Source organism: Corvus cornix, chromosome 8 (assembly GCF_000738735.6).
Source record: "Corvus cornix cornix isolate S_Up_H32 chromosome 8, ASM73873v5, whole genome shotgun sequence".
In the NCBI taxonomy this organism is placed as follows: domain Eukaryota; kingdom Metazoa; phylum Chordata; class Aves; order Passeriformes; family Corvidae; genus Corvus; species Corvus cornix.
Window position 1 is genome coordinate 2,402,875 of NC_046338.1, and position 27,923 is coordinate 2,430,797.

General features: G+C 45.1%; 2 protein-coding genes across 16 annotated transcripts in view; one reads left to right on the top strand and one right to left on the bottom strand.

Moving 5' to 3' along the window:
- DOCK7 (dedicator of cytokinesis 7) overlaps nucleotides 1–13,606 on the top strand; it is a 92,833-nt gene extending 79,227 nt beyond the window's left edge. For 8 of the 13 annotated variants that reach the window (XM_039556326.1, XM_039556329.1, XM_039556331.1 and 5 more), the window contains 9 exons: nucleotides 848–979; nucleotides 1,545–1,559; nucleotides 6,738–6,863; nucleotides 7,729–7,818; nucleotides 8,634–8,870; nucleotides 9,558–9,701; nucleotides 10,451–10,557; nucleotides 11,543–11,710; nucleotides 13,072–13,606. In XM_039556326.1, coding sequence (XP_039412260.1) covers nucleotides 848–979; nucleotides 1,545–1,559; nucleotides 6,738–6,863; nucleotides 7,729–7,818; nucleotides 8,634–8,870; nucleotides 9,558–9,701; nucleotides 10,451–10,557; nucleotides 11,543–11,710; nucleotides 13,072–13,114 — 1,062 coding nt within the window. In that variant the 3' untranslated portion in view covers nucleotides 13,115–13,606. Of the gene's footprint in view, nucleotides 1–847; nucleotides 980–1,544; nucleotides 1,560–6,728; nucleotides 6,864–7,728; nucleotides 7,819–8,633; nucleotides 8,871–9,557; nucleotides 9,702–10,450; nucleotides 10,558–11,542; nucleotides 11,711–13,071 lie in introns of all 13 variants that reach the window. The other 5 variants (XM_039556327.1, XM_039556330.1, XM_039556334.1 and 2 more) reach the window with 2 other exon arrangements.
- Nucleotides 13,607–15,901: 2,295 nt separating this feature from the next.
- Nucleotides 15,902–27,819, bottom strand: USP1 (ubiquitin specific peptidase 1). 3 transcript variants are annotated; one of them, XM_039556343.1, is made up of 9 exons: nucleotides 27,700–27,819; nucleotides 27,332–27,497; nucleotides 25,946–26,069; nucleotides 25,505–25,612; nucleotides 24,847–25,007; nucleotides 23,540–24,252; nucleotides 22,264–22,434; nucleotides 20,932–21,133; nucleotides 15,902–17,520 (listed from the first exon to the last, which is right to left on the bottom strand). In XM_039556343.1, the coding sequence occupies exons 2-9, from the start codon at nucleotides 27,490–27,492 to the stop codon at nucleotides 16,797–16,799; spliced, it is 2,364 nt and encodes a 787-aa protein (XP_039412277.1). In that variant the 5' UTR covers nucleotides 27,493–27,497; nucleotides 27,700–27,819; the 3' UTR covers nucleotides 15,902–16,796. The 3 variants fall into 3 exon arrangements, with proteins under 3 accessions (XP_039412277.1, XP_039412276.1, XP_039412278.1); XM_039556342.1 differs by having other exon boundaries at nucleotides 27,332–27,525; XM_039556344.1 differs by lacking the exon at nucleotides 27,332–27,497.
- Nucleotides 27,820–27,923: the final 104 nt, after the last annotated feature.

A 27,923-nucleotide genomic window follows, 5' to 3' on the forward strand; every position in this document is an offset into this window, starting at 1 on the left:
TTGTATTGTAAATGTTTAATTTAACTTGGAGTTCGAATTAAGGCCTCTGGAGTAAACTGTGCCAAGGGTGGGATCTGGGAGCAAGAGGCCTTGGTGTGTTCCCAGTGCCTTTCACCTCCTCACTGCACGTTTGGGAGTTCACAATGGGAAAAAAGACCATGGTGGTTTTCCCTCTCTTCAAAAAGAGTGGGATGAGAGCTTTTTGTGACCAGGGTGGATGCACTGCCACCAGTGCATCCATCAGAGGCCAAGGAAAACAAGTGAATTAATTCCCACTACACAGTATGGAGTGTCATTCAGTGGGCTTAAGTGCAAGCAGCAATAATTCCAGGGCAAAAACCTGGAATTCCTGCTAAGCCACTCTATACAGTCACTGCCCACAGTGGGCTGGACCCACTCCATGAGAGAGATCCTAAGGATTTTCCAAAGTCCATCTCTCCTGGAGTGCCAGAAGTGGATGCAGAAGTCACACAGGCTGGAGATGTCCTGCACAGAAAAAGCTGTGCTGTGCACTTAATCTTTTCCATATTTAATTCCCGTAGATTTGGTTAGGATCCTGTTTAGCTTGTTGTGCATTTGTGCCTGTATCCATCCAAAATATCCCAGGACTGGTTGTGTTAATGATCCTAATTACTAATAGCAAGGTGTAACACAGCAGGCTCTTGGTCTCAGGGGTAACTGAGGATTTTATTCCATTTATCTCTGGGTACATTTTAAGAAAAGATGTGACTGCCCCACAATGGTGTCTCAGCCACCTTTTCATTTTGCAGTTTGATCATTTAAATGCTGTGTGTGTAATTCTGGCTGTTGAATTGATGGAGCAATCTGATGGGCCTTATTTTTGTAGGCTGGCATGTATGAAGCAGTTAATGAGGTTTACAAAGTCCTTATTCCTATTCATGAAGCCAACAGAGATGCCAAGAAGTTGTCTACAATTCATGGTAAACTGCAGGAAGCATTCAGCAAGATTGTTCACCAGGTAATGGCTTGAATTTTCAGCTGCAGGGTGAATTGTGAAGGGACTTCAAATGCTCAGTGCAAGGAAAATGATTCCAGGAGAATTGTCAAACGATGATCCGCAGTAAATACAGGGATCATTAACAGGAGGTTTTATCCCTCTGGAATTTAACACAAGAGAACATCACATACCAAGTTTTGTTGTAACTTCACGACTGCCCAAGAGTTAAAAATTCCAGTTTATCCTTTCAGATGTTCTTTTAAACTGTGTTTTGCATGCTGGGAAAACCCACTGTACCTTGCCTTTAGCCTGGTAGGTAACATCCAGAAATGCTGGGGGGTTTATTTGTTTGTTCATGTGGTGGTTAAATAATTGAAGGAAGCTTTCTAAACTTGGATGGTGCAAAAGCCACCAGCTTTTAAGGGCTGGTGAGAGCCTGGCTGTGCTGGGCCAGAGGAGGCTGCTTTGGATGCATGATGACTTAGAACCATTGAAACCATTGCAGGGTTATTGCTGGTCATGTTTTGGCCTTTGAAACTCTTTTTTTGGTTTCTGTGACATGCCCTTTTTACTTTTTATCACACAGAGTACTGGCTGGGAGGTAGGTAACTCCATCTTAGTTAGCAAAGAACACTAATTGAGTTTCCAGATGACTCACGCCAACGCTTGCCCACATGTGCTAGTTGTGGGTATTTCTGTTGCTGTCTGCTGTTTAAAACAATTCATTAACCAAAGAAATACCAATAAACCATGGTTGTAGTAGGAATTTCTTCATAAGCAGCTGTAGGTAGTGCATGGATGCTGACGTGTTCCACTAATGAGGTTCTTTGGTGAATGAGCCACTGTATCATCACTAGTTTGTTTTTACAATTTGTTTATATTTCTTTCCATCAGCATTGACACAGAAAATCATCCCTCCATACCATATTTTCACCCCACCCACAGGGGTCGATTTAAGCACCAATGCTCAGAGGTACCAAACACAAACCTGGTTTGCTGCAGGTGCACCTTTGATCTCAGAGGAGAAACTGCTTCCTTCTGTTCTCAGTCAATTTATGTAGGGGTTTATCTGGCAGGAAAAGGGCTCAGTTGTGTTAACTGGGGCCAGTTTTTCTGCCTGGGTTTTTGAGGAGGCTGTCTGCTCACAGTTCTGCAACACACACCACGAGAACCACGCTTTTGGGTTAAAAATGGACAAAGCAATTGATTAATCTGCAGGGCCAGTTTGACTCCAGCCCTAGTCCAGTTGGCACAGTGGGTGCATGAGCATGGAGAAGTCTCAGAAAGCACTAAAAAGCTCTGTGAATATGATGTTATTTGTTTAGGCTTCATCTTTCCAGTTTCTCTCTGCTTTCTGTGGATCAGGCAGCTCATTTTGGGCCACCTCCCTCCAGGTTTCTACCACACACTGACTGAACTGAGGCTGCAACCAAATACCTTTGGTGTTGTGGGACATAATTTGGGCTGGTGATGTCTGCATGTCAGTTTTAATTCCAGCCTAGCAAAAAAAGGAAATGGAGCAGCTTAAAATAAACCCTGACACTTCAGGGCTGGCCCTGGAACTCGTCCCCTTGTCCCCACGGAAGGTCCAGGCAGACACAGCAGCACAGCAGAGAACCTGTCCTAGGTGTGGAAATGATGTAAATGTGTTCAAGCCAACAAGGCCTGTGAGCATCTATTTTATTATTCTGCCCCTAAATCGACCCCTGGAGAGACTCCTGCCATTGGTTATGATTCTAACACCACTTGGTCATGTTTTACTGCATGGTAAAAGACACCGTGGGTTCAGCTCTCGTCTGTCATCGTGCTCCTTCATTGCCACACTTTTTCTGACCTTTGTGCTTTGTAGCTTTCAGGTTTGTTGCATGTTTTGCCCTTTTTTTCTCCCTTATTTGAAATATTTTAATGGATGCTCACCCTTTTTTTTTTAATTTTAAAATTTATTTGCTGCCAATTTGCTGCTTGTTTGTTTTATGGAATTTCCCTAATTAAATACTTTCTGTTTTCTCCTCTATCGCCCTGGTTGCTGACCCTCCTCCCCACTCTTACTATTGTCTGTTGTGGTAAGTTCCTACTTGTGGAATTTTTTTTCCCTTTCTCTGCCCCTTTTCCCCCCACCTCCCCTTTTTGTTTTTTTTTTTTTGTTTGTTTTACACTGTGGAACCCCCAATTTCATTTTAACAAAGAGCTATGCCAACAGCAACACCCCCCTCATGGCACAAGAAGTGTGGTGTTGCCAACTACAAGCATTGCAGTGTCCTGAGTCTGACACCAAAGCATTCCTGAGCTCTCCTTAAACACACCAAGTGAAAGGCTTTGTGTGTTTATTCATGGAATAAATATTAAATTCATTCTGTTGGTTTGCTTTCCAGTTAGGAAAGTTAAGAAAAAAATCTTTTCATGCTGCACCATCAGTATTTAAAAATGCTTTTTAAGCTGTGCAGGGGGAGGTTGCCAGTGAATAACAGGACTCCAGGAGCTGATCCTTTCCCAGAAAAAATCAATATTGGAAGACTTGTAGTAGTTGGCAGCGCTGTAAAGGACCTTGGGTTAAAATTGAGCAGAAAAACAACAGTGCTGAGTTTGGTAAAGATGGTTGGATTCTGCATTTGGAAGGTGTTGCTTTTATTCCTACACCCTTCAGGCAGCTGCTGCTGTCTTGGTGAAGGAAGCAGATGATTCCTCTTGCATCTGATTTATTTTTTTTTTCCCCAAATCTTGTTGGCAAAGCTTTTTGTGTGCGTGCAAGAAATAACCCCAAAACTTTATTCCCAGCAATTTGGAAAGGTATTTACCATGCATAATAACAAATCATGAACCTTCATAAGTCATGGTGGCTGTTACCTGCTCTGCCAGTTGTGTGATGGCTATTCAGTGTTCACCTTCATTCTCTTCTCCTCCCAAAGTCCTATTATTTTTGATAAAATAATAGGAGATACAATGCTTTTAATAATTCCTCCCTCATACCTGCATTTTTAGCTCTTGCCAGAAACAAGACCATGGAGCATTAAGTTACTTGTTCAGTTTCCACTGCTGTGGTTGGGAAGTGGTTTGGTGTTGGCTGAGTTTCAGAGATCCCAGTATGGAGCCATCCCCTATCCCTAATGCCAGGCATGGAGCTGAGCTCTGCTCATCCCAGGGAACTGGCAGCTCCTGAGTGTCCCTGGGAGGCATGGAGTGGTCTGGAGGTGTTTCTCCCAAATGGATTTGCTTCCATTCCCTTGCTTCCAGGCACAGATTCCCAGCATGAGTCACATCAGGGGCTGACAGTGCTCCTCACTGCTGGCTCTTCTCCCTGGGGTCCCTTTAACTGGGGTTCAGCATCTGGATTTACCAGGGAAAGCCAGGGTCTGCATGGGAATGAGCTGGGAGCTGCCCTCACACAGGGACAGGGAATCTCACAGGGCTTCCCTCCAGCTCTGCCACTCCTGGGGCTCCCCAATGCCCCAAAACTATTATTTTATGGATTTAGTAAATGCCAGCAGAACTCCTTAGTGATTTATCCTGATCAACAGGCAGCATCCTCTTCCTCCCCTGTTATTTCTACCCTGCCTGTAACAAGGAGCTGCCTGGGCAGGTGTCCATGGCAAAAACTCAACCTGTAGGGATCTGGTTCTGCAGATGCTTCACACCCTGAAAACCCCTGGCCAAGGAAGAAGGAAAAAGCTCATTAATTAGAAATCAGTGTGTCCTCCACCACCCTGTGCCAGGGTTGGGGCAGGATCCCACAAACTTCCCCGTGGAGCATGCCCAAACCTTGTGCTGGGTCTGGGGAGCTGATCCATGTGGCAGTTCCCCCCAGGCAGACAGGGAGTCATGGAATGGTTTGGGTTGGAAAGGATCTTAAAGAGCATCAGGTTCTAACCCCACCTTCCACCAGGTGCTGCCTTGGGAAGGACTTTGAGAAAGGAGCCCTGGAGTCAGAGCCTTTGGTCTGTGACAGTGAGATGGAAGCTGGACATGCTGGGCATTGAGGGATTTTAGTGTGGGTGATGTTATCCAGGCTTGTGGCTTTGAAAAGGTAGTGATGAGGAAAAAGGGTTCAGTAGCTCAATCCTGCATGGATCCAGAGGGAGGGGCACTGGGCAAAGACAGGGAATCCAGGGAAATGGCCACATCCAGTAAAACAGCAATAGCTCTGCAGCTGGAGTTCCCACCCTGGGAGGGGCTCCTGGGATCCTGTGCTGAGATGAAACCCCTGGCAGTGGGGCTGGAGAAGAGCCCCTCTCTGGAAGAGGATTCCCAGAGGGACAGGCTAGAGCAGGGGCCAGGGAGCCTGGACACAGCCAAGTGTTGCTTTTTTGGGATGAGGGCTGCTACTCACCGCAGGTGCCTTCAGGAGGGCAGAGCTCAGCTGTGAAGTGGAAGTTTTTGGACCTCAGGCATGTCCAGTGGGATGCTCCAGAATTTCCTCCAGCCAGGCCAAGGCAGTGGCTGGCCATGCCTGTGCTTTTTTCAGTCTGGAGTTTGCCTGAAGGGTTTTTTAAATTTTAGTTTGGCTTATTTATCCTCTTTGCCTTCCATAGATCGTGTTCACCATCACCACAAGAGATCAGTTTTGCCATAGCAAAATACTAAAATAAAACCTGGCAGCCAGGACACCTGTAAGGGCTGTTTGAAGCCAAAATCTAACCCAGCTCAGGGACACTGAGTGTCCTAAACTGCATCTCACTTTGTCACGAGAGTAAAGGTGAACATTTTGGAGTTTCTTGCTGAAAGGCATCCCTGGTTTGTGCATGCAGCGTGAGTTCTTTAACAAAAGCAAGGTGTGTTTAATTTTTAAAGCATTTTTCTTCTCTCTCTTTCTCTCTCTTAATCAGATTTTCTCCGTTGCCTTTCCAGCAAAAAATCTTTCTTGTTTCTCTACTTTTGTTGCGTTTCGGGGCCAAATTCACCACTGGCTCCCCTGGAAGCAGGTACATGGCACAGGATTGCATCTGCTTTCACCAGGAGTGACTTTGGCCCTCTCTCCTAGACAGTTCCTAGAGAGTGTAACACCTCCCAGCTGAAATGCTGGTTAAAAAGCACTTGTGTGTGTGTGAGTGAACTGGTCATTGACTTGGGCCCAACCCTGCAATTCCTGGAGGGTGGATTTGGCGGGAATCGATGCTGGGTGATTCCAGGGGTGTCTGACCCCCCTGCAGGGTCTCTGCACAGGCTTTGGAGAGCCTCAAATAATGATCCCAACAGGGATTTACCTTTGGCTGCCTCTCAGAGACATCTGATGCTTCTTAAACTGAAAGAGAATATATTTAGATGGGATATTGGGAAGGAATTCTTCCCTGTGAGGGTGGTGAGTCTCAGGTTCCCAGAGAAGCTGTGGCTGCCCCTGGATCCCTGGCAGTGCCCAAGGCCAGGCTGGACATTGGCGCTTGGAGCAGCCTGGGATAGTGGGAGGTGTCCCTGCCCCTGGCAGGGGTGGCACTGGATGGGCTTTAAGGTCCCTCCCAACCCAAACCTTTCCATAATTCCATGATGGCACCTCCAGGCTCCTCCTGGGTTGGGAGAAGTCATTGCAGGGTTGGGCTAATGGTCGTAACTGATCCATGTAATTCCATGTTAGTTTATAATTCCGTTGTGGTGTTTGCTGCTAAATGCATCCATGCTGAGTTCCAGGTGTGTTTTTTTCTTTCTCTTCTTTCTTTCTGATTTTTTTCCCTTGTTTTTTAATTTCTTTTCATTTTGCATAAATTCAGGAGCCTGCCTGCAGCTGTGCTTGGGGGTGTGCATGTCCCCACCCTGAAATAACCTCTTGTTTCTCCATCCCTAGGATGGAAAGAGGATGTTTGGCACCTACTTCCGAGTTGGTTTTTATGGAACTAAGTTTGGAGACCTGGATGAGCAAGAGTTTGTTTACAAGGAGCCTGCAATAACCAAGTTAGCTGAAATCTCCCATCGGCTGGAGGTGAGAGGGTTTAACTGGAAGTTTAACTGGTTTCCATCAGTTGTTTCACAGGAGCAGCCCCTTGGAAAAGCAGTTTGGGTGTCCCAGAGCTGGGGCTAGTATCTCCTGTCCTCCTGCTGGTGCCACCTCTGTGGGAGGAGAGGAATTCCCTGATCAGGGAGAGGTTCTTCTTGAGAATTTGTGGTGTTTCCAGTATCTTCTTCATCCAGTAGGGTCTTTCCAAGGCATAAGATGAGTCTGTGTTAGTCTCTTCTTTATCTTCTGGTCTCTCCAAAATGTCCTTGTGGTCCATAAATTCTACATTCCAGATGTCCAACCTCAGCAATCCCTCTCTCTCCCAGGCTTGTTCATTGAAGCATAACAGAGTTAGTTTATCAAAACTTAAAGCTTCATTAATTTTCCCAGGCTGTGCTCCTGCAGAAGTAGGTTATGACATCTTTGCAAAATGCTGGCTAAGAGTAATTTAAGAATAACACACTATTTATAATTAATATATATATGTATGTTATGCTTAAACCAATTCATTTCAAAGTTAATTAAAACCATTAACTAAAATGATTACAAAGTTCTATCATTTTCAGCACCAGTGGATGCCAAACTGACCCATTTTAGTTGCTCACAGACACAAAACAAACCCAAGTGCCTTGTTCAGAACCAGGCACTGTTGGAAAGCTCTCCTGCTTTCCAGGACTTGTTTTCTCCCGTTGCCCCTGGAATGTGACTGTTGGAATTCTCCTGGGTTCAGCAGATCACATTCTGTGAAAGGCATGTGGAGCTTCACCTCCCCTGAATGTGCCTTTGTCCCCCAGCCCCCATCAGGGCTGCATTTGATGTTTGCTTTCAGTTGCTTTCTTCTTGATTGTAGGGATTTTATGGAGAACGGTTTGGGGAAGATGTTCTGGAAGTGATCAAGGACTCCAACCCTGTGGACAAATGTAAACTTGATCCCAACAAGGTAATGGCACAAGTGCAGGTGTAGAACAAGTTCTGAATGGGTGAAAATGTAGTGGGACAAAATCTCCCTTGAATTTCACCACGTGGGCAACAAAATCCATGTGCTGAGCATCTTGTGGCTGCTTGGGAGGAGAGTTTGGGAAGATCCAGCACAGGGATGGAGAATTGGCCTCTCCCTTCCCTGCGCTGGTAGTGGTGGGTGGGAAGGGAGGAGGTTGAAGGACAGAGGCCTGGGCTGTGTTGGCCTTTCTCTGCTGGGTGCAAGGAAGGAGGGGCTGTGCCATTCCCTGGCTTTTGTGCAGCTCCAGCATTTTGTCACCCTTGTGCCACGTGCTTTATGTGTAGCAGGAAGAGCAGGAGCAGGCCTTGGAAACAGGACTGTGGCTCGGGGCAGGGAAGGGTTTAGATTGGGTATTGGGAAGAAATTCTTCATTGTGAGGTGGTGAGGCCCTGGCACAGGTTGCCCAAAGAAGCTGTGGCTGCCCCATCCCTGGAAGTGTCCCAGGCCAGGTTGGGGCAACCTGGGATAGTGGAAGGTGTCCCTGCCCGTGGTGGGGGTGGACTGGATGGGCTTTAAGGTCCCTTCTCAACCCAAAGCATTCCATGATGTGAAGGGCAGGAAAGGGGAAGGACAGCGAGCTGTGCTTTACCCAGCCCACAAAGTGAGCGTTCCCAGCACCGCGCTCCCTCCAGTGTCGGTGGGGTCCTTAAAGGCAAACCCCAGCCCTCGCTGGTTTGTCCAGTGGTGGTGTTGGGAGGACACAGATCCAGCGGGGACGGTGCAGCTGAGGAGCACCTTCCCTGCTGTCCCTGCAGGCCTACATCCAGATCACGTATGTGGAGCCCTACTTCGACACGTACGAGATGAAGGACAGGATCACCTACTTCGACAAGAACTACAACCTGCGGCGCTTCATGTACTGCACGCCCTTCACGCTGGACGGCCGCGCCCACGGCGACCTGCACGAGCAGTTCAAGCGCAAGACCATCCTCACCACCTCCCACGCCTTCCCCTACATCAAAACCAGGATCAACGTCATCCACAAGGAGGAGGTGAGGCCAGAGCCTGGGGGGGAGCAGTGCCCAGCGCTGCACGGTGCAGGAGGCTCCTTCAGCTCCAGTTCAAGCGTGCCCTAGGAGCTTAGGAGTTCCTAGGAACTTCTCGCTGTTCCTGTTCAACCCAAACTAAGCCCAGACTGATCTAAGGGTGCATCTGCCCCACCACCTCCAGACCTGGTACATGCAGGGTTCTTGGAGAGCTCTGCAGACTGGGTTGGATTGGGCTTGGAGCAGCCTGGTCTAGGGAAGGTGTCCTGCCTGTGATGAGGGTGGAATGGGGGGAGCTTTAACATCCCTTCCAACCCAACCATTCCATGATTCTGTGATAATGGAGGTTGTGTTCATTTCCCAAGGGTGGGCAAGGTCAGATGTAGTCACTGGGACACTGTGAACGGTGCTCAGGGACTGGCAGTGCTGGAACCCTGCAGTGACCCAAAGGGACACGTGTGCCACTCAGAAAAATCTCAGATAGCTCTGGAGTGCCCAGAAACACTTTTAAAAATCAAACCTTTTCTTGATGCCACTGAACCAAGATGATGCATTTCTGAAGTCCTGTCAGTCCTGTTGGTGTCCTCCACCTCTTTGTGGTGCCACCCCACTGTGACCTGGGTGTTCCTGAAGATCTGTGCCAGTTGCCAAGCTCAGCCATAAATAAAAATCCTGTTCTGGCTTCTTGCTTAGATCATTTTGACCCCCATTGAAGTTGCCATTGAGGACATGCAAAAGAAAACACAGGAATTGGCTTTTGCCACCCACCAAGACCCTGCAGACCCCAAGATGCTGCAGATGGTGCTGCAGGGATCAGTAGGTACCACAGTGAATCAGGTAAGGATCACTGTCCCAGCTGGACTCCCTTGGAATTTTTTCCCTGTTGAGTCTGTGGGATGTTTAAGGTCACTGGTAGGTCCAGGCCAGCTGTTCTCAGTGATTTTGCTGTATGAGTCCTGAAAATGTGAAAAGTGGCTGGGAAGAAACATCCCTCCCTCAGTTACTGCTCCTTCCTGGCACTTGAAATTATTTCTGCCTGCTGCTCTTCCCTCCAAGTTTCATTGCTTTCCCTTTGTTAGCCAGGCTCTGCAGGATTGTGTCCTGCTGGGGGTTTCCAACAAAATGGAAAGCAGTGGAGAAAAACTGAGGAAAAGCTGAAGGAGCTTGAGTAAAGCACAGTGCACAAGCTGGAAAAAAATCAGCTGGAGTTCTGAGTGCTGGGTTAAGTTTGCAGTGCTGGCAAACCCTCCCTGGCTTCCATCTGCATTGTTTAAACTTTGCCGTAGTAGTGAGTTGAGCAAACGTTGTCAGGAGTCCTTATAAAGGCAAACAAATGGAGAATCTGTGCAGTTTCTCACACTGTTTTCCAAAAGCAGAGTTTTAAATAAAACAAAGCAAGGCCTGAAAGAGACTCAGTTGTCACTGAGGTTGGTGATTTACATCACATTTCCCAGCTGCAGCTCTTCAGGATGTTTTGTGTAAGGAAATGTGTTTTGTGGATGTTTTCTATGTGGCTGAACTTTCTCCAGCGATTGGATATGACAGACAGTTTCCAGAAACTCACTTTGCCCCTTCTTCTCCTAAAGGGACCGTTAGAAGTTGCACAAGTTTTCTTGTCTGAAATCCCCAACGACCCAAAGCTCTTCAGACACCACAACAAACTCCGGCTCTGTTTCAAGGACTTCACAAAAAGGTATGGAAAGGGTCCCCAAGGCACCTGCCAGCTGCAGTGGCTGCTGCCACCCCAGGCAGGGGCACGTGCAGTGACACTGGGCTGTCCTGGTGTCCCCCACCTGCCCAGGTTCCATGTGCAGCTCATTCCTCACCTGCCCAGCCCTTCCCTGTTGGTGCTGCTGCTCCGTGGCCGCAGGGGCTTTGCTGTTCATCAGGAAGAAATTGGTGCTTCCAGCTCAGTTGTGAAGTGTCCCAGGAATCACAACAGGCCATGCTGGCACAGTGAACTCCCAGCCTGGCAGGGTCAGGAGGATCTGCTGGACTGTCCAGGAGATGAAATTTCCTTCTGAAGTGAATTTCTCCAAGCAGAGTGGAGAGGTGCTGGCACAATTCCCCAGAGAAATGTGCTGGCTGCTCTACTTTCCTGGAGTCATGCAAACTGCAGGCTCAGTCCAGCATCTTTTACAAGCACCAAGAAATTAAAAAAACACCAAAACAATTGAAATTAAAATGTTGTAAGCAAATAGATCCAGTGGCAGCATAGTTTTCCCCTATGAAATAAGTGGCTTTGCTGATACAGTTGTTTTCATACGCTTTATTTAAATTGCATCTTTGCAAGCAGAAGAGTTCCTGACGAACATCCCAGGCTGCTATTTCTTAATCTCTCCTGATTCCATCCATCTTTAAATCCACTGGGACTGGAAGTGGCTCTGTGGAGATGGGCTTTTCATTTCTCTTCAGAGAGGATAAATGTAACTGGACAGTAAATGACAATAACAAAGGAGTTGTCACTCTGGGAGTGAAATGGAAGTTGGAGATGTGACTCCCTCTCCTTGCCCCTGGACACCAGGTGGTTCAGCTGAGCCTTGATTACCAAAAGACACGATAAAGGACCCTGTGATCCCAGAGGGCCAGCATGGATGTTCTTGTACTATTGGATTAACAAACCTGGAGCAATGGGGTGTTTCTGTGTGCCCAGCTCTCACAGGGTTTTTGTTTTGCAGGTGTGAGGATGCCCTGAGGAAGAACAAGAGCCTGATCGGGCCGGACCAGAAGGAATATCAGCGGGAGCTGGAGCGCAACTACCACCGGCTCAAGGAGGCTCTGCAGCCCCTGATCAACAGGAAGATCCCGCAGCTCTACAAGGCAGTGCTGCCCGTCACGTGCCACAGGTGCATATTTGGGGTTCCTCTCGGGGCACAGAGAAAGGAGGGTGTGAAACTGTGGGGTCTGAACTTCTCAGGATCCTGCGCCATCCGTTTGTTTTCAGTCCTGGCTCTTTTGGCTGAGCCCATCCCTTTTCCCTTCTGTCCCTCCTGAGAGCACATTCCCTTCCCAGCAGCTGTGGTAGGTGGTGTTTGCAACGTTCCTTTTGTTCCTCAGCTGTGACAGTTGGTTTTTTTATTTGTTTCCATCCTGCATCCCATTCTTTTTAGATGCAAAACCACCCTCAGTGTGGCAGGACTTTATTCCCAGTGAAACTGGGATCAGACGCTCCAGGGGGAAAAATTGTTGGTGTCTTCTGTGCTGAAAGACCGGGAAGCTGGAGACTGGGTTTTGTGTAAAAACCCCAGTGGGGATCACAGGATCACAGAAGGGTTTGGGTTGGAAAGACCTTAAACATCGTCCAGTCCCACCCCCTGCCGTGGGCAGGGACACCTTCCACCCGAGCTGGGTGCTCCAACCTGGTCTGGAAAAATTCCAGGGATGGGGAGACCAAAACCTCCCTGGGCAGGTCGTGGATGAGCAGGTGGAATTTGGGTACAGCCACTTTGCAGCCAGGCTGTGGCTCCCAGAACAGGAACAGGGGTGGTGCCCTGCAGGAACCCTCCATGGAATCTGTGACCTGGGCACCCTGTGGAGTTCCCTGGCAGCAGGACAAGGCTGGATGTCTGTGGAGCTGACCTGAGGTGGTTTGTGGCTGTGAGTGCTGCAGGAAGGTGCCCTTCCTTCCCTGCCCAGCATTGGGATGGTCTGAGCTCTCCCCAGGTCATGCACTGTGTCCCAGATGTTCCCTGGCAGCTTTTCCTGGCTGGGATGGTGGGAGTAGCAGTACTTCCCTCCCCACCAGTGCCTTTGGTGTGGTAATTGTTACCTAATCTTGTGAAAATCAGCCTGTGCAGGCAGCCTAATACAGGTATGACATAAAATATCCTGAAAATCATAGAATATCCTGAGCTGGAAGGGGCCCACAAGGATCATCGAGTCCAACTCCAAGTATTCCTGGCAAAATCCACTTTAGGGATATATTTGAAATTCAGATTTAAATAAGGTTTCAGTTGTGCAGATGGTTTGTGCTGCTTCTCTGTGTACTTCTGTCAGTTTTCTGGGCAGTTGGATGATCCCAGATACAAACCCAAACCCAATCCATTGGAAAAACAATGAGTTTTAATGCCAGTGGACTTAGTTTCTTAGTTTTTGTAGTAATCAGCTCCAGGAGATACTGGAAATCAATTCAGAGTCATTCATCTGCTGAGGCTTCTTATTTCACCATGGAAAATCTGAGCTCATCATTGTATTTTCTCTCCCTCAGAGACTCCTTCAGCAGGATGAGCCTTCGCAAAATGGAAATCTAAACGAGTTAAAAACCAAAAAAAAAAAAAAAAAGCACTTAAAAAATTAAGGTTTTGAAAAGAAAAAGAGCCTTGTTATCAGCGCTGGGAATCAAAGAAGTTTTATTGTGAAATAAAACTTGGACTTCATCCTGGACATCCCACACACCTCTTCCTCCATCAAAGTGTTCAGTGGCCAAAAAATCATTCTGAATTGTCAAATGTAGACTTCTCAATGTTTGAAAAAAAAAAAAAAAATCATGGCAGTGGTATCCAGAGTATTGGTGATGAGCTGTAAACTTATCCTGTTTTTTAAGGCATTTTTATGACTCAAAGGTACACTAAACGCATTTACCTTTATTTATAGCATTACCTAATGTTAAATTTATTTACTTTTAGTTCCTATATTTAATTTATATTAGGAGCATACGCAAATGCATTTTGGAAGTTTTTAATGTAGTGATGATGATGGTTATTTTGATGGTACTATTAAATATGTGAATGTTTACACTTTAATTCCCTGTGCATTGGACTTCAGGGCTCAGCATCCTTGGGGAAAAGGTTCAGAGCAAGGTAAGTCATAGTAACATTAATTAACCAAGTGGTGATTGTTTATTATCCCTGTTCTTTTGCTGCAAACAAAAATAACTCCATCTGCAGCCAGCAGCAGATGGAGGGATAGCTTGGTACCTCTTCAGCTCCTTCAGTCCATGAGGTGAAGTTTCAGCTTCACTTCTGTGTGTTCATGGACATCTCCAGCAGCTGGGAAGTCCCAGCATCTCCTCATCCTTTGGAATTAGCAGTGTCCATGGAACTAAACTGATTTAGTGTCCATTTTTTAATTTAAAGCCTAATTTTGTGGGGAAAAAGAACCTAAAATGGTACCACAGTTTAAAAGGGTACATAGAAAACATTCTTTGCATTGCTGTTTATGTGAAGAAAGATGTGTTTTGCAGCAGATATTTCGGGGTCTTAACACAGAACTTCGAGGAAACATCAGATTTGGAGCTGAGTCCACAACTCCTAAATCTTCTCCTTAATAGTTTTCCTCTCTGTGGTGAATGAAGTCCCCTGGAAGTGGTGGTATGTGATTAAACACACTTACTCTCTCTCCATAAATAGCTAAATCTGCATAAAAATACAGATATACACAGAAAACCTGAATTTGATAAACATACTCTATAAAAATAAGAGGAAAAATGGGTTTATTATACATGAAGTGCCCCCCCTTCTGCAGCAGCACTGAGGGTTTAGGCTGGGGAGGGTCTCTTTTTTTCTTCCTGATACTTATTTTAGGTTATTGGAGACTTCTCCCATGCTCTGTTATCCCAACAGCTCCACAGGGATGTGTTTTGTGTGCCAGGCTCTGTTTCCCTGGAACAGAATAATCCTGAATTAGTTCTGTGTCACGGGATAGAACATGGGAACACCTGCATGGAGTTTCCTGCAGAAAGAAAAACTTCAACCTTTTTATGGATAGTCCAAGGCCTCTTGCAAAGCCCAGGGGTGTTGACAAGGCCTTGGAAGTGCTACAAGAGTCAGGGAATCTCATAATGGAAAATACTAAGGAAGGAAGGAATGGCTTTGGAAGAGATTTACAGGAAGAGGCATTAAAAATATGTACACAGTGAAAACAAATCCCAGTAGCCATGAGAGGATGAAACTTTTAATTTACAGCAGTCTTGCTCCAGGACAGGAGTTACAAGCAACAAGTGTGGCGGGGGGCAAGTGGTGCTTGAGTAAATATCCCAAAAACCCACCCCCAATCCCTCTCCCTGTGCCAGAGGAGAGGCTGTTATTCACCATCTTCCAGCAGAGGCTGTTTTCAGCTGCCACAAAGAACCTCCTCCCAAGCTGTACTGGGATGATGGAAGGCAGCTGGGTCTTCCTTACATCCTGTTTTGGTGAAAATAATGGTATTTTGTTTCCTTGGAACATTCCTGATCCCGCAGTTGAATGAAAAAGATAAAGTCTTGCACCAGGTGTGGAAAAATAAACTTTCATTTGCAGGCTGAAATTCAGCAAAGCCTAAAAAATTGCGTTCTGTAATGGGATTGGGCTGCCCTTGCAAGGTAAGATTACTGATACTTTTGTAATGTAGCTATTTCTTGGTTTAGACTCTGAAATAATTTATTATTATGGTGCAATGCTTTGGAAAAGGGAAAGTGTATTTTGTCACTGCAGATTTTTTATGTTGCAAAATCACAGCCTGCACAACAATCAGAGGTCAAACCTAACATGGAAAATACACTGAAAGAGATTTTTCCTGACTTACCTCAGTGTTTATACATTATAATAAAATACAGTAAAAATTTAAGTATTGCAGAATTAACTAGGCAGAGGTTTTTAGGGCTTTTCCTGTAAATCAATTAATTTGTAGTGGAAAAAGATTAAATCTATCCAGGGTATACTCACAGCCTGCAGCAACACTTGGTGCCATTCCATCCGTCCTGGGCCACTGAACAATCCCCCTTGGTTTGAGTTGTATTTGTTAAGATTTTAATTACAAGTTTTTAGGAGTCACCTTCAGTTCTATGACAGACAATCTGGGATTTTCATCTCTAGTATTTACTGCAAATGGTTTTGGTTTTGCAGTATGTTTCCCCTGAACCTCACTAGTCAAAAAGTGCCTTCAAATTAGGAGATACTGTACAAGAATCAGCTGAAACCCACAGAATGTTATTCTGAACGCACTTTAGATCTTCTGGGTTTTTAAGATAATTTCCCAACCTTTTTGTAACTCTTCCCAAACCCCTCTCCCTTTCTGCTTTCCCCTCTCCAAACACAACAGGCTGAGCTGCTTGTCGCAGATGCGGATCATAACTTTTTTATTTCATATATACATTCTTAACAAAGCATCAAAGCCAAATGCTCTCTTCTTCCCCCACGTTTCAGTGAGCTCCAGGTACAAATGAACTGTTAGAAGGTCACCACTAAGTTCCCAACCCCCCCAAACAGAGATACAGATTAGAGGGCTTCACTCTTCAAAGTACAAAATTATTTTAATTACACTACACTCTGCCCCTGCTTTGAAGTATTAATCACACCTATTTACACTTTGCTCATTAACACCTATGCACCAAGATGCAAATTAGACCAGTCAAACACTTCCATCAAGTTTAGTTCCCTCCAATGCACTGGACAAGGTTCCAAGACCCCTTTTCCTTGTGCTTCAAGTTGCAAGGAACAGGAAAGAACTGGAACAGGAGAATAAACCACGTCGATTACCCAAAGACTAAATATGAAGTGTTACTTCCCAAGTTACAAAAATACACAACTTCTGATGAAATTTGCTAGTTAATATACATTTACTCCAAGGTATGAATACAAATAACTTTTATTTAAAAAAAAAAAAAAGAAGGAAAAAAAAGAAAAAAAAGCTAATAATACAATAGGCATGTCTGAGACCTAGAGCTGCATTAAAACCACTACTGGGTGCTGTAGGCATCGCTTGCGATCTATACAAACTGGTATTTCTAAAAGGTCATAGCACTATTCTCCAGCAGAAAAATTATGGTGTGAGTCAAGTCCTATGCCATGTTTTGTTAATTCAAGTTGAGCCACTTGACACCAAAGGAAAAAAGACCAGAAAGATGAAGAATCAGTAGCTTCAAAAAACAAACAGCCGTTCCTTCCAGGTAGTTTTGACGCAAATCAGAGCGAGAGGTGTATGCAAATCCCGAATATTTACAGTCAAAGTCCAGCATCACTCTACAATTTTCTTATAAAACAGTAGGTAAGGAGTTGATGTAGATGACGATGTCGGAGAAAGAGAATTCAGAAAGTCCTTTTCCTCTGTGACCTTCACTTCGGAATCATCGAAGAGCAGCCACTTCCCCTCGTACTCCTTGAGGCTCTGGAGCACGTAGAGAGCTTTGTTTTCCAGTCCGTGTGCTGCCAGCGCCGGGGGCTCGCCCTGCTCTGCCCTGGGCTCGGCGCTGCCGCTGGGCTCGGCACTGCGGGGCTCGGGAGCCGTGCTGAGGAACTTCTCGGGGTTGGGCTGTTTGCTGACGTACAGGTCGCAGTCAGACTTGCTCTTCTGCCCCCCGAGCAGTCCCACGGCCTCCATGTTCTTCTTGCTGAGCACCTTCCCCGGCGGCGCGGCGCCGTTGAGCCTGAAGGAGACCTCTCCGTCGTCGTAGTCCTCGGCCACGGCCCGCGCCTCCTCCTCGTTGAGCGGCTCCGGCTTGAGGGCGGCGTAGCCGGGCTCGGGGAGGAAGTTGCCCCTGTCCAGCTCCAGGCTCTGCAGGTCTGTGACCTTCACTGAGGCCGTGTAGTGACCGCTGCTGATGGTGATGCCGCTGTGCATGACCACGGCAAAGAGCCCGTAGGTGTCGTTGGTGGGCCGGGTGCTCCACTCCTCCAGGGACAGCCTCAGGGGTGTCAGCAGGGGCGTGTTGATCTTGGACAGGCCCCCATAGCAGTCAAACCTGGCAAGGGACACACATAGGTTACAGCTCGTGCCACAGCAGCTCCCAAAACCCCCACTTTAGGTGGCCCAGAGGTGTATCCGTATCCTTCTCCTCTAAGGTACGGATATGGGAACTGCTCCCTGCTCCCTGGCTCAGCACCAGCATCCCAAGCACCCCAGATCAGGAAAGGCGTTTTTATGACTGTAATGTTAAATCTTACAGCCCAGAAATGGTAAATTTTAACTATTTAAGAGATCCCCTTTTTCTAGTAGCACCTAAGAATAAATTTTTAAATAGGGATGATAAAAATTCAGCTGATTGTTATCATTCATGCTTCTACCTCTGCACAAACACCTCCTTTCTCTCTCTCACCCTCCTGTTTAAAAACAAACTGAAAACCTCTTCAACAGCCAAGGCTGAACCAAGCAGGCTTGGGTTTGGTTTTTCCCCTCCTGAAAGAGTCATTTACTAAATAAAGCATTACTTATTTTACTTTCAAGTAGCTTTAATACCACTCAGAGATTGTGACTAATTTTCCTCAGCTCTCAGTGCACTGTAGCAGTGCCAGTGGTGCTCTCCTGGGATTCTGCACTAGCTGTCCTATGGTATTCTGTTTTTTCAAACAGTTCTGTAGCTGGTTTACTTTGGAAAAGCCTCTAGTATTCTTAAGTATTCAGTATTTTGTTCATAGCACACAAATTTACCAGGAGGGGAAAAGTCCTTTCATTACAAGGATCTTCTACAGAGTTTGAAGAGGCTCAGTGTTGGGATTTCATTATTGTGCATCAGCCTCCTTGAATGATTGTGCTCTTGATGACTTACACATTGCATCAGCCCAGATCAATTAACCCCTTTATTGAACTATAGGTTGTGATGTCCTAATAAATTCCAGGGATGACTCAGTCTTACTCAACTGTGAGGGTGTTGTAGGGAAAAATACTGGGGAGTACAGACAAGCCCTGTAAAACTGAGGTTCCAAAGAGCTCACTGCTATTATTCAGCAAAGAATAGCTCTTAAATCCAAGGAAACGGCAGCCATGGCATAACTGCAGTGACAGATTATTGTCTTCCTGGATTTAATTTTGATTCTGCTTCATTCCTGTTCAGAACCACAGAAATAAATACATTGACACCACACACAGATCCTCAGTCACTCCATTTAAGTGAAACCTCACTTCAGACCTCTCTTATCATACACGTTTCACTCCAGCAAAAGGAACACAGAAGAGCATAGAATCAGGAATAATAGAACTTAAATCTTCTGAAAATCCCTATTGTCAGCAGCCAGAAATAGAGATATTCAGAAGAGAGTCAAGAAACACAGAACTGCTGGTTGATAACCCTGGATCAGAAATCCAGTTCCACTCAAGCACACTGGGACACTCATATTCACAGAAAACAGGAAAAAGCAGGCTCTACCTTTCTTCTCAATGACATCCAGCATCAGAAAGATTTGGAGAGGAGGAAATAAGAGAGGAAATCTTTTCCTATAGCTTTTTGTTCTTCTTAATGATAAGAATCTGAAGACAGAAAAATTGCATGCCAAGTACTCTGCCTGCTCTGGCTGATGCACTTCAAACACAGCAAACCTGATTTCTGCAGCCACATCTTTTGAGACCATAAATTAGTGACATTTTACCCACTGCAGTGAATTTCACAAGACAAAAAGCTGATTTTCTCACAAATTGTTAAATTTCTAGAGTGGAAATGCTTAATTACATGTTAGCAAGTAACAAATTCCTTCTGAACAGCTTCACAGCCTGCTCACACATGGCCTGGCATTTTTCCACACACATACACACACACACTTGCCAGAGAATTACTCTTCTCCAGGCAAGGAGATTTTCACACCGGCTGCTTTATTTTAAACCAAAACACTTTGAAAAGCAGCATCTAGAAAAGATGAATAAAATCCCTATTAACTGTAAATATTTACATTACCCTTCATTTCTCATTTATTTACAACTCAGTCACCAGAGAACTCAGTAGAGGAGAACTGAGCAGATCAGATTTCCAAATTTTTATGGGAGCTAAAAGTTGTCTCAAGATTCTTGTCTTATTTAAGTTTAAAGCCACTAGAAGAGTTTGTTGCTACTTTTAGCAAGGACAGGGTTTTGTCCAAGATAAAACATCCAACCCAAAAATCAGGAAACTCTTTAGAAGGGTTTCCGCTTCACCACAGGTTTCTACATCAGGTTTTCCACTCTGACTTCCTTAATCTCTGGCTGGTAGCCCTTGGCAGAAAATGTATGGCATGACTGAGAGGACACATGAGGAAAACCACAAGAGGCTGGATTCACTCTGACCTGGAAATTGGTCTGAGTGGTTTGGAGCAAGCACCTGAAGCTGGCCAGGACAGAAGAGGTCAGTGAGGCAGGAGAGGGATGATTAATTAACCTGCCAATCCTTCCTCATGGAAACAAGTAGGAAATACAGGAGTAAATGGAAGATAATTTTCATGTTTCCTACTCAACAGTGACGATTTTTAAGTGTGCAGCTGTAAGTCAATATATACAAATCAATATTTAAGTCAAATATTGCGGAGCTCAAGGGAAAGACAATTTTTTATGCTAGGATTCTGGACTTGTATGGAAAGACATTGCAGAGACAGAGGAAATTTCCTTTCTACTCTGTCAGAAACCTGGATATTCCTGTAGAGTACAAGGATGGATTTTTCTTTGTTTCCTCTCATCCCAAAGAAAATCCCTAAGTTCTTAAGTATGAAAAAAGAGATAAAAAACTCTCACAATTTCTTTCAAAACATAAGGATTGCTACAAGTAGCATCAAGTTGATTACTCAGTAACTGAATATCAGTGATGCTGATACTATGGTGTTTTTAAAGTAATTGGTATTTTTTTGGTGTATTAGCTCTTTAAAATGTTTATCTGATAATTTCTTCCCCCAAAGTTTTAGTATTCACATTCAGGTACACACCACAGTATTTTTAAAGGAATTGGTCAGTTTTGGGGTAATGAGTGTTGGCTATTTAAAAAGTGTCTCATCTCCTGATTATCTTTTTCTCCCCACTCACATTCACCTTTTTAGTACTCACATTCAGGTAGAAACAACCTGACCATAAAATACAGATTTGTTCCATTACTTGTTCTGGTAAAGCACTTACAGCTGCCTCTGAGCTCACAGGGGATATTTAAAATGAATAAAGTTTTAAGAAATATCAGGATATCAGGTTGTTGTAAGAGTAGAGCTAAAAATTTTTTGTTCAGGAGTCTCCTAAAAGTCACTTTTTCTGGAGGTAATTTCTGCCACTACCTGTAACAACACAAAGACATTGGGGGCTGCATCCCAGCAATTTAAATTAATTCCAATCTGGAAATCTTTTGGAAACATTACGTAGCATTTGCAGCTCTTGAGATAAGACTTCCCTTGCTGCAGGACCCTGTTTTGTAAGGCAGGCAATGCATACTCACTCCAAGCCACTGGCAGCAAAGCACTTCAAGTGAATTGTGATCACTTCGGGCATTTTATCGAACAAAAGGCTGCGCTCGGCTTCCGTGTAGTGGTGGCAGTTCTCACAGAAATATTTGTCCTCTCCCACAATCCTCTCCACTGAGGCAAACTGGGAAATTGCCCATTTCAGACTCTTCATTTCTGTTTTTGGCTCTGGAGAAACTAGAAAAGAGAATCGCTGCATTCACAGAGATGCCAATATTTACATTTCCAATGCATCCCGCCAGAAGAGCAACAAAACAAAATATGGCAGTTCAGACCACTCCAAACCTGCAACACTGCAAGGAACACCCAGTATGTGTGAAATATGTGACATATTTCAATCTTTGAAGCATTTCAGGAAGGGATGAAAATGTCGCTTAATGGATCTCGTTACCCAAAATTAGGATTTTTCCAAAGCTTGTTTCAGATCACAGAATTTTGTTGCCATGTCTAGAAATTGAGAGCTTGTATGAGACCAGAATTTCACTTATTAAGGCAAATCCCCAAAATAACCAGAAAGTTCCCTCTCACTTCTTGCGTTTTGCCTCCCCTGCCACCCTCACACTGCTGACAGGAACACCCGCTGTCGGCAGCACTTCACGTATGAACATCACCCCACACATTTTCATTTGAATCCTTCAGCAAAATGGGGAGTAAAAGCAGGAAAAGCTGCTCCAAATTAAGTCCATGGCAACTAAAATTAATTCCCCTAAAATTCTGAATTTCAAGATGTGTTTTTGCCAGGCTTCCTTTTGAAAGTATCTAAAAAACTACATATAGATCAATAAAATTTGTGAGAGAGACCACAGGACTGACACAAACATAATGCAAATGTTATTAAGGTAACAACAATCAAAAATACTAAATGGGTTTTTTTTAGAATAATTAAGGAAAAAAAGCTGGATTCTTGGTTGTTTTTTTTTGTTTGTTTGTTTTTTTTTTTTTTTTTGAAGTAAGTATTTCTTGTAAAATTAAGAAAAAGCAGGATTTCTTATCCAGGAAGGAAGAGAAGACTCAAATCAAAGAAAATACCTGTTCATAAGCAAGAAAACAGGTGCCTAAGTGAAGGACTGTAGGCAGTTTATGCTATGTGTTGAGATCTGGAACAATCTGAATATTATCTGGATCTGTCAACATTATCAGCACCGTGTTTCCAAAGTCTAAAGTTAATCAAGACAGGAGATAACAACCTCTAATTTTAGCCAGCACAAACAGGAGCCGTGTTCCTTCCCAACTACAGCACTGTCCTTCCCCACAGCTGGCTGAGGCAGGAACACACCTCACAACCCTTTTTGAGGGAAATTACTTACTTTCAGAACTCTCTTCAGTTTTAGAAAGTTCATCTTCTTGCACTGGGACACTGATGTCCTGAAAATCTTCCCTCCTTTCCGTGAAGCACTCGCACTCCAAGCACCTCGTCCTCAGCACTAACTGGCCCTGGAAGAGTTTCTCCACCAGCTCAAAGACAGCCAGCTCTGTACCTGGAGAAAGTACATGGCACATCCCTGAGCAAGGTGCACTTTATTCCAAAGGCATTCAGAACCTGGTTATTCTTGGAAAATCACTGTTACAGCCACGGCCTTTTAAGGATCTCAGTTAGGAATTAAAAAGCAAAACAGATCACGTGCAGTTTTCATGGTATCACCTGCTTGTAAGGAAATGAGGACCCCTCTGTCTTGTGGCCCTCAAACTTTAATTTCTGTTCTAAGATTGGGCTCTTGTTTTATACTTCAAGTGTGACAAGTGTCACATTCTGGAATACTGGGATGTCATCAATGCTCTGAGTGCTTAGCATGGACCATGAGCCTCCTCAAGGAGCACCACACTGGGTTCGCCTGGCTTCTATTTATTCTTAGTCCTCCTTTCTAAATTTAGTGGCCAGTTTTGGCCAAATCTACAGGAGAAATGCAGAACTCAAAAGGCTCTTCATTCCTTCAATTTTTTATAAAAACTGGTAGGTGGAAAGTTTCAAATCAGTAAGTACTGGGTTCCAACTGAAGCCCTTTCCTGAACAGATAATCTTGTTTCATTGACATAAACAAAATCCAGACCTGCCAGCCAATTAGCATTTCTAATTGGTATCTATTAGATCTAAATAGATTAGATCTTTAATACATCCTGAGTCCTTCCTAGTTCTTGGGAAGGTTGGGAATATGGAAAGATTAAGGCACTGGAAGGGAAAAAGAGGATATTGTTTGTAAAGCCACAGCCAGTGGGGTTTGGTTCTGTTTGCTCCTCACAGAAATATTCCTTTAAATCTTGAATCCACTTATCTTTCTATGGATGACAAAAACTAGTGGTAAATACAAACCTGGTAATATTCTGCCTTTTTTATATATATTATACAATGATTACAGAATGTTAGAGAAGTGCCTCGAGATCTAAGCTAAACAGGTCAAGTTCTAAAAGAAAAAAATTACAAGCACGTATAAAAATAAATTCTCTTTCCTAAAAATCGTCTTCAATTCCTGAAAAATCTAATTTTGTGTTTAGAACTCTGCAGGCTGCGCAGTCTGAAGGCTGCCTTCCCACGCATTGTACTTTCTTAATCCTACTAATTTTAAGCCCATCCACTTGTGCACCAACCTTCCTTTTTTGGTTCTCTTTCAGTTCCTTTTCCATGATGGCTTTCCATGGGAGACGCTGGTTCATGATATTCTTCTTTACTGTCACCATTTTCACACTTGACAGCTGACTCTTCGAACTCACAGTCATATTCCTTCCCTGGGTCTTTGGATCCCAAGTTTGTAGTTAACTTTCCTAGACTGTAAAATTTGGACAGAATACTGGGTTGTTTGCAGGAAGATTTTAACCAGTTTAACCTAAGGCGCGACTTTTTCTGCGTGGGCTTGGTGCTGTCGCTCTCCCCGGAACACTTGGCAATGGGATCCGTTTGGTTTTCCATCTTTTCTCCCGTGGCTTTCCTCTTGGACCTGGTTTGTCTTTGATTTTCTTCTGCTGCCATTTGCTCTTTTGATACTTTGGATTTTTTCTTGGCGTTCCCACCCTCGGCGTCGCTTTTCCTTTTCCCGTTTCCCTTGAGCAGCTTCTCCTCGGCCGCGTCTCCGCCGTGGCTGCCCGAGCTGGGATCCTCCTCCTCAGCAGGGCTGACAGGGCCGTTGCTCTCAGAGTTTTGGTTGGGTTTTTCCTCCAGTTTAGCTGCAGGCTCTTCCACAGGCAGTTTGTTCAGCTCTTCCTTCTTCAGCAGCTGGCAGGTTTCCTGGATGTTCCCCAGGATACACTGCAGGACCTCCTGGGCATCGTGCTGCAGGTACCCTTCGTACATGGGGTTCAGCTCTCTGTGCAAAGGAAAGGAGCAAAGAATGAGGGTTTGTCATCCTTTGCTAACTGGGGAACGTGACTTGAGATTGAAATTAGGGATTTAGAAGTCATGGAGGATCCTCTCCAGGGTTAGGGAGAGGTCACCTCTGTCACAGAGCTGTAGGGAGGTTCAGCCTTAAGGATTTACACACACCCAGCAGTGGAGCTCCTCAGCTCCAAAGAGGATCCTTCCCCATCCCTGGCAGTGTCCAAGGCCAGGCTGGGCTTGGAGCAACCTAGCCTGGAATAAGGTGTCCCTCCCCATGGCAGGGTGTGGAACTGGATGAGCTTTAAGGTCCCTTCCAATCCAAACCCCTCTATAATTCAGTAACACTTCTGTAGCTAAGGCCAAGCACTGTTTTAAAGCCCTTCTGCATTACAGTCTTACAAAATCCAAATTTATTTTCAAATTTCCAACATCATGGTGGTAACAATAAGCACAAAAATCTTACTTCTTGAAAGGTCACCCCAAATTTAAGGCCATCTACCTTTCACCAGACTCTAAAGCTGGGCAGTGTAACGACCTGGAAACGTCAGGATAAAATTCTGTCAGCATTTAAGGTGATTTGTACCTGAGGGTGTTCAGCAGCCTCCGGGGCTGAGTGGCCAATTCATCCGTGTATTTTTCTGGGTTTAGGAGAAAACTGGCTTGAAGCTGCTCAACTGAAAGGATCAAGGAGTGCAAACTGCAGATGAGTTCGTAACTTGCCAGGGGATCTTCTTTACAACTTCCCTGCAATAACAATGTAATAGGAGTAAAAACACTTGCATCAGTTTCATCTGTCACAACAAGCTACACTTTTTCTCTCCTCCCCTCCCTTGGTTTTCTGTATTTGACAGAATTTTTTGTCTGCTATGGGAGGCAGGTGGATTTCAGACAATATTTTGGGTTTTTTTCAGGTAGGAAACAAACATAAAAGCCCAATTAGCCCTTAGTTTAAAATCCCAAATCATCCTTGCCCAAACTCCCATTTGCATCCACTCCAAACACTGTATCATAATTATCTTAATGCCAGAAGCATGGTCAGGTATCTTTCTCAAATTTCTTCTGTTAGACTTTAAAACTTGTGCTAAAGTTCAAAACAACTCAAATACATCTTCACCTGAAGCAACACTGTAGAAAACAATGCTGAAAAGCTTCTTAAGAACAGAAATCAGTTAAAATTTCACTACATTCAGGGCAGCCTCACTTGCAAGGTTACAAATAAAGAACACGTGGGGATCTGTTACCTTTTCTGCCTTTTGCTCTCCTTCATCCTTTGAAGATTCTCTCTTCTTTGAAATAATGTTATATAAATGTTTTACTCCAGTTTTAAAACCAGGACAAAAATATAATACCTGAAAGCAACAGTTGAAAACACGAGAATAACTCGAGTAAGAAGTTATTCCACACATAAATGCACATTTATAATCCACACAGCTGTGCACCTCCCCAGGCTGTGCACAGCACACAAAGATCCAGGATTTTTCACAGCAGGGAGGAGCCCTGAGTATGGAAACTGAAGAATTACCCAATCAGGACAACCACAGTGCACACATTTCCTGCAGCAGCATCTTTTTTCCCCTCACTGTAATTGGATGTCCTTTATACTGCACTGAGAATAAACTGATTTCACCCATTTGTGCTTAACCAAAATCTCCCTTTTTGAGCCCCCCTGGACACGGCCTCACCTGCAGGACACTGTTCAGGTAGCAGGTGTTGCCCAGGTTGTTCAAGCCCACAAAAGGCAACATGTTGTCTTTTTTCTCACAGCTGACAAGGGAGGGGGGCTGTGCTGCAGGAACCACCTGGTCACTGTGAAACAGAGAATCCGGGTAAGAAACACTTTGGAAAACCACTCCTTCATCTGTCCCCACCTCAGAGCCACCCTAGAGAATTCAGCACTGAGAAATGCAGATCAAAAGCATGGCAAAGTGTGTCTGAATTCACTCTGGGCACTCCAGCACAGACTCCTCACCTCTGACTCCTCAGCAACCCACCCAAAACCACACAGGTTTCCAAAGCAGGAGGCAAATCTGCTCTAAGTTCCAACACATCAATTAAGGAGACTGATTTAAAGGACCAAAATTTTCATATTTAAATACTTTTGTATGGTTTTTGTTCCTTCATAAGGCAGAAAAAATGTGCCTAGAACATATTTTTATCACTGTCCCCTGCTCCAGGGTCACCCCGCTACATTTCTGGATGCAAAGCAAAAGCATAAAACCAGAAAAAAAAATTTTCAAACCCCCCCCAAAACCAATGAACCTGACACGCTATACACTGATTATCATTATTATTATTAATCACTGATATAAGTGATTAATACACTGTAATGACGCAACAGAACCAAATTTTAAAGTCTCCAACTATTTTTAACTGACCACAATTTTCTTTTTCCCCACTTAAATCCCCTCACCAGCAATGGAATGAGTCGGTAGATTTGCTCAGGGCCTGAAAAGCCCCACTGAATGACAGCCAGCCCCACAATCAATTCCTTTCCTTGCAGCAGAAACAACTTTTCAGATCCAACACACATTCATTAAAGCTCACCTTGCAGAAAATTAAATATTAATGTAAATAATAATATAAACAGCTAAGGCACACAATAACTACTTATATCAACTTGAAGCAAAGCAACTTTTTCAAGTGATCCCAAAGTTTGTGCCAACTACACACACCCAGTGAGGCGAAGTTGTTTCCTTAAAAGAATTATCAGAAATTGTTTACGGTGATTAATAAGTTTTTAAAAAGTAACTTCGGCAAGTGATCCCAAAGTTTGTGCCAACTAAACATCCCCTGTGGGTCAAAAGTGCTTTCTTAAAATAGTTACAGAAATTGGTTGCAATAATTAGTTTCTTCAGTTTGATTAAGCTGGCTCGACGGTTAATTTAACGTAAGTGCATGTTAATTTAATTTAAGCGCACGTTAATTTAATATAAGCGCACGTTAATTTAATTTAGCGCGTGTTGCAGCACGTTATTTATGCAAGAACACGAAACCGAAAGGAGTGGAGGATGGAGCACCACGAGACAGACACAACATCGCCACAAAAACTTCTCCCGCGCGGCACTCACATCTCGGCGCCTCTGAACTCCGCGCCCTTCTGCTCATTTTCCTGCGCCTCGGTGAAATCCAGCGCTCGCTTCGTCTCCTTCTTCTGAAAGAGCTTCAGCGACAGCCTGTTCTTCTTGGAGGGGCTGGCCCTGGCGCTGTCGCCGGGCAGGACGCCGGGCATGGTTCCTGCGGGGCGCGGCCGGGGCGCTCACACCTGGCGCGCACACACACACACACGCGCACACCAGGCGCCATTTACTCCCCGAGGGGGCCGAGCGCGGACCCGCCGCCCCCCGCCCCGGGCTCGGGCCGCCCCCCCGCGCCCCCCGCATGTTCCCCGCGGCCGGCGGGGCCCGAGGCCGCGGTGCGGCCGCTCCCCCTCACTCACCGCTACATCCCGGCCCCGCTCCCGCTCGCCGTTGCCATGGAGACCGCGGGGACACCGTCAGCGAACTTGGCGCGTTTTTTTTCCGCGCGCCGACGAGGACCCCCCCGCCCCGCGCGCGCCCCGCCTCGCGCTGCAACCCCTCCGCCCCGCCGGCGGCCGCCCCTCGCGAACGCCGGAAAACCGAGCGCGCCGCCGGGGGAGACCGGCGGCTAAAAGCCATGCCG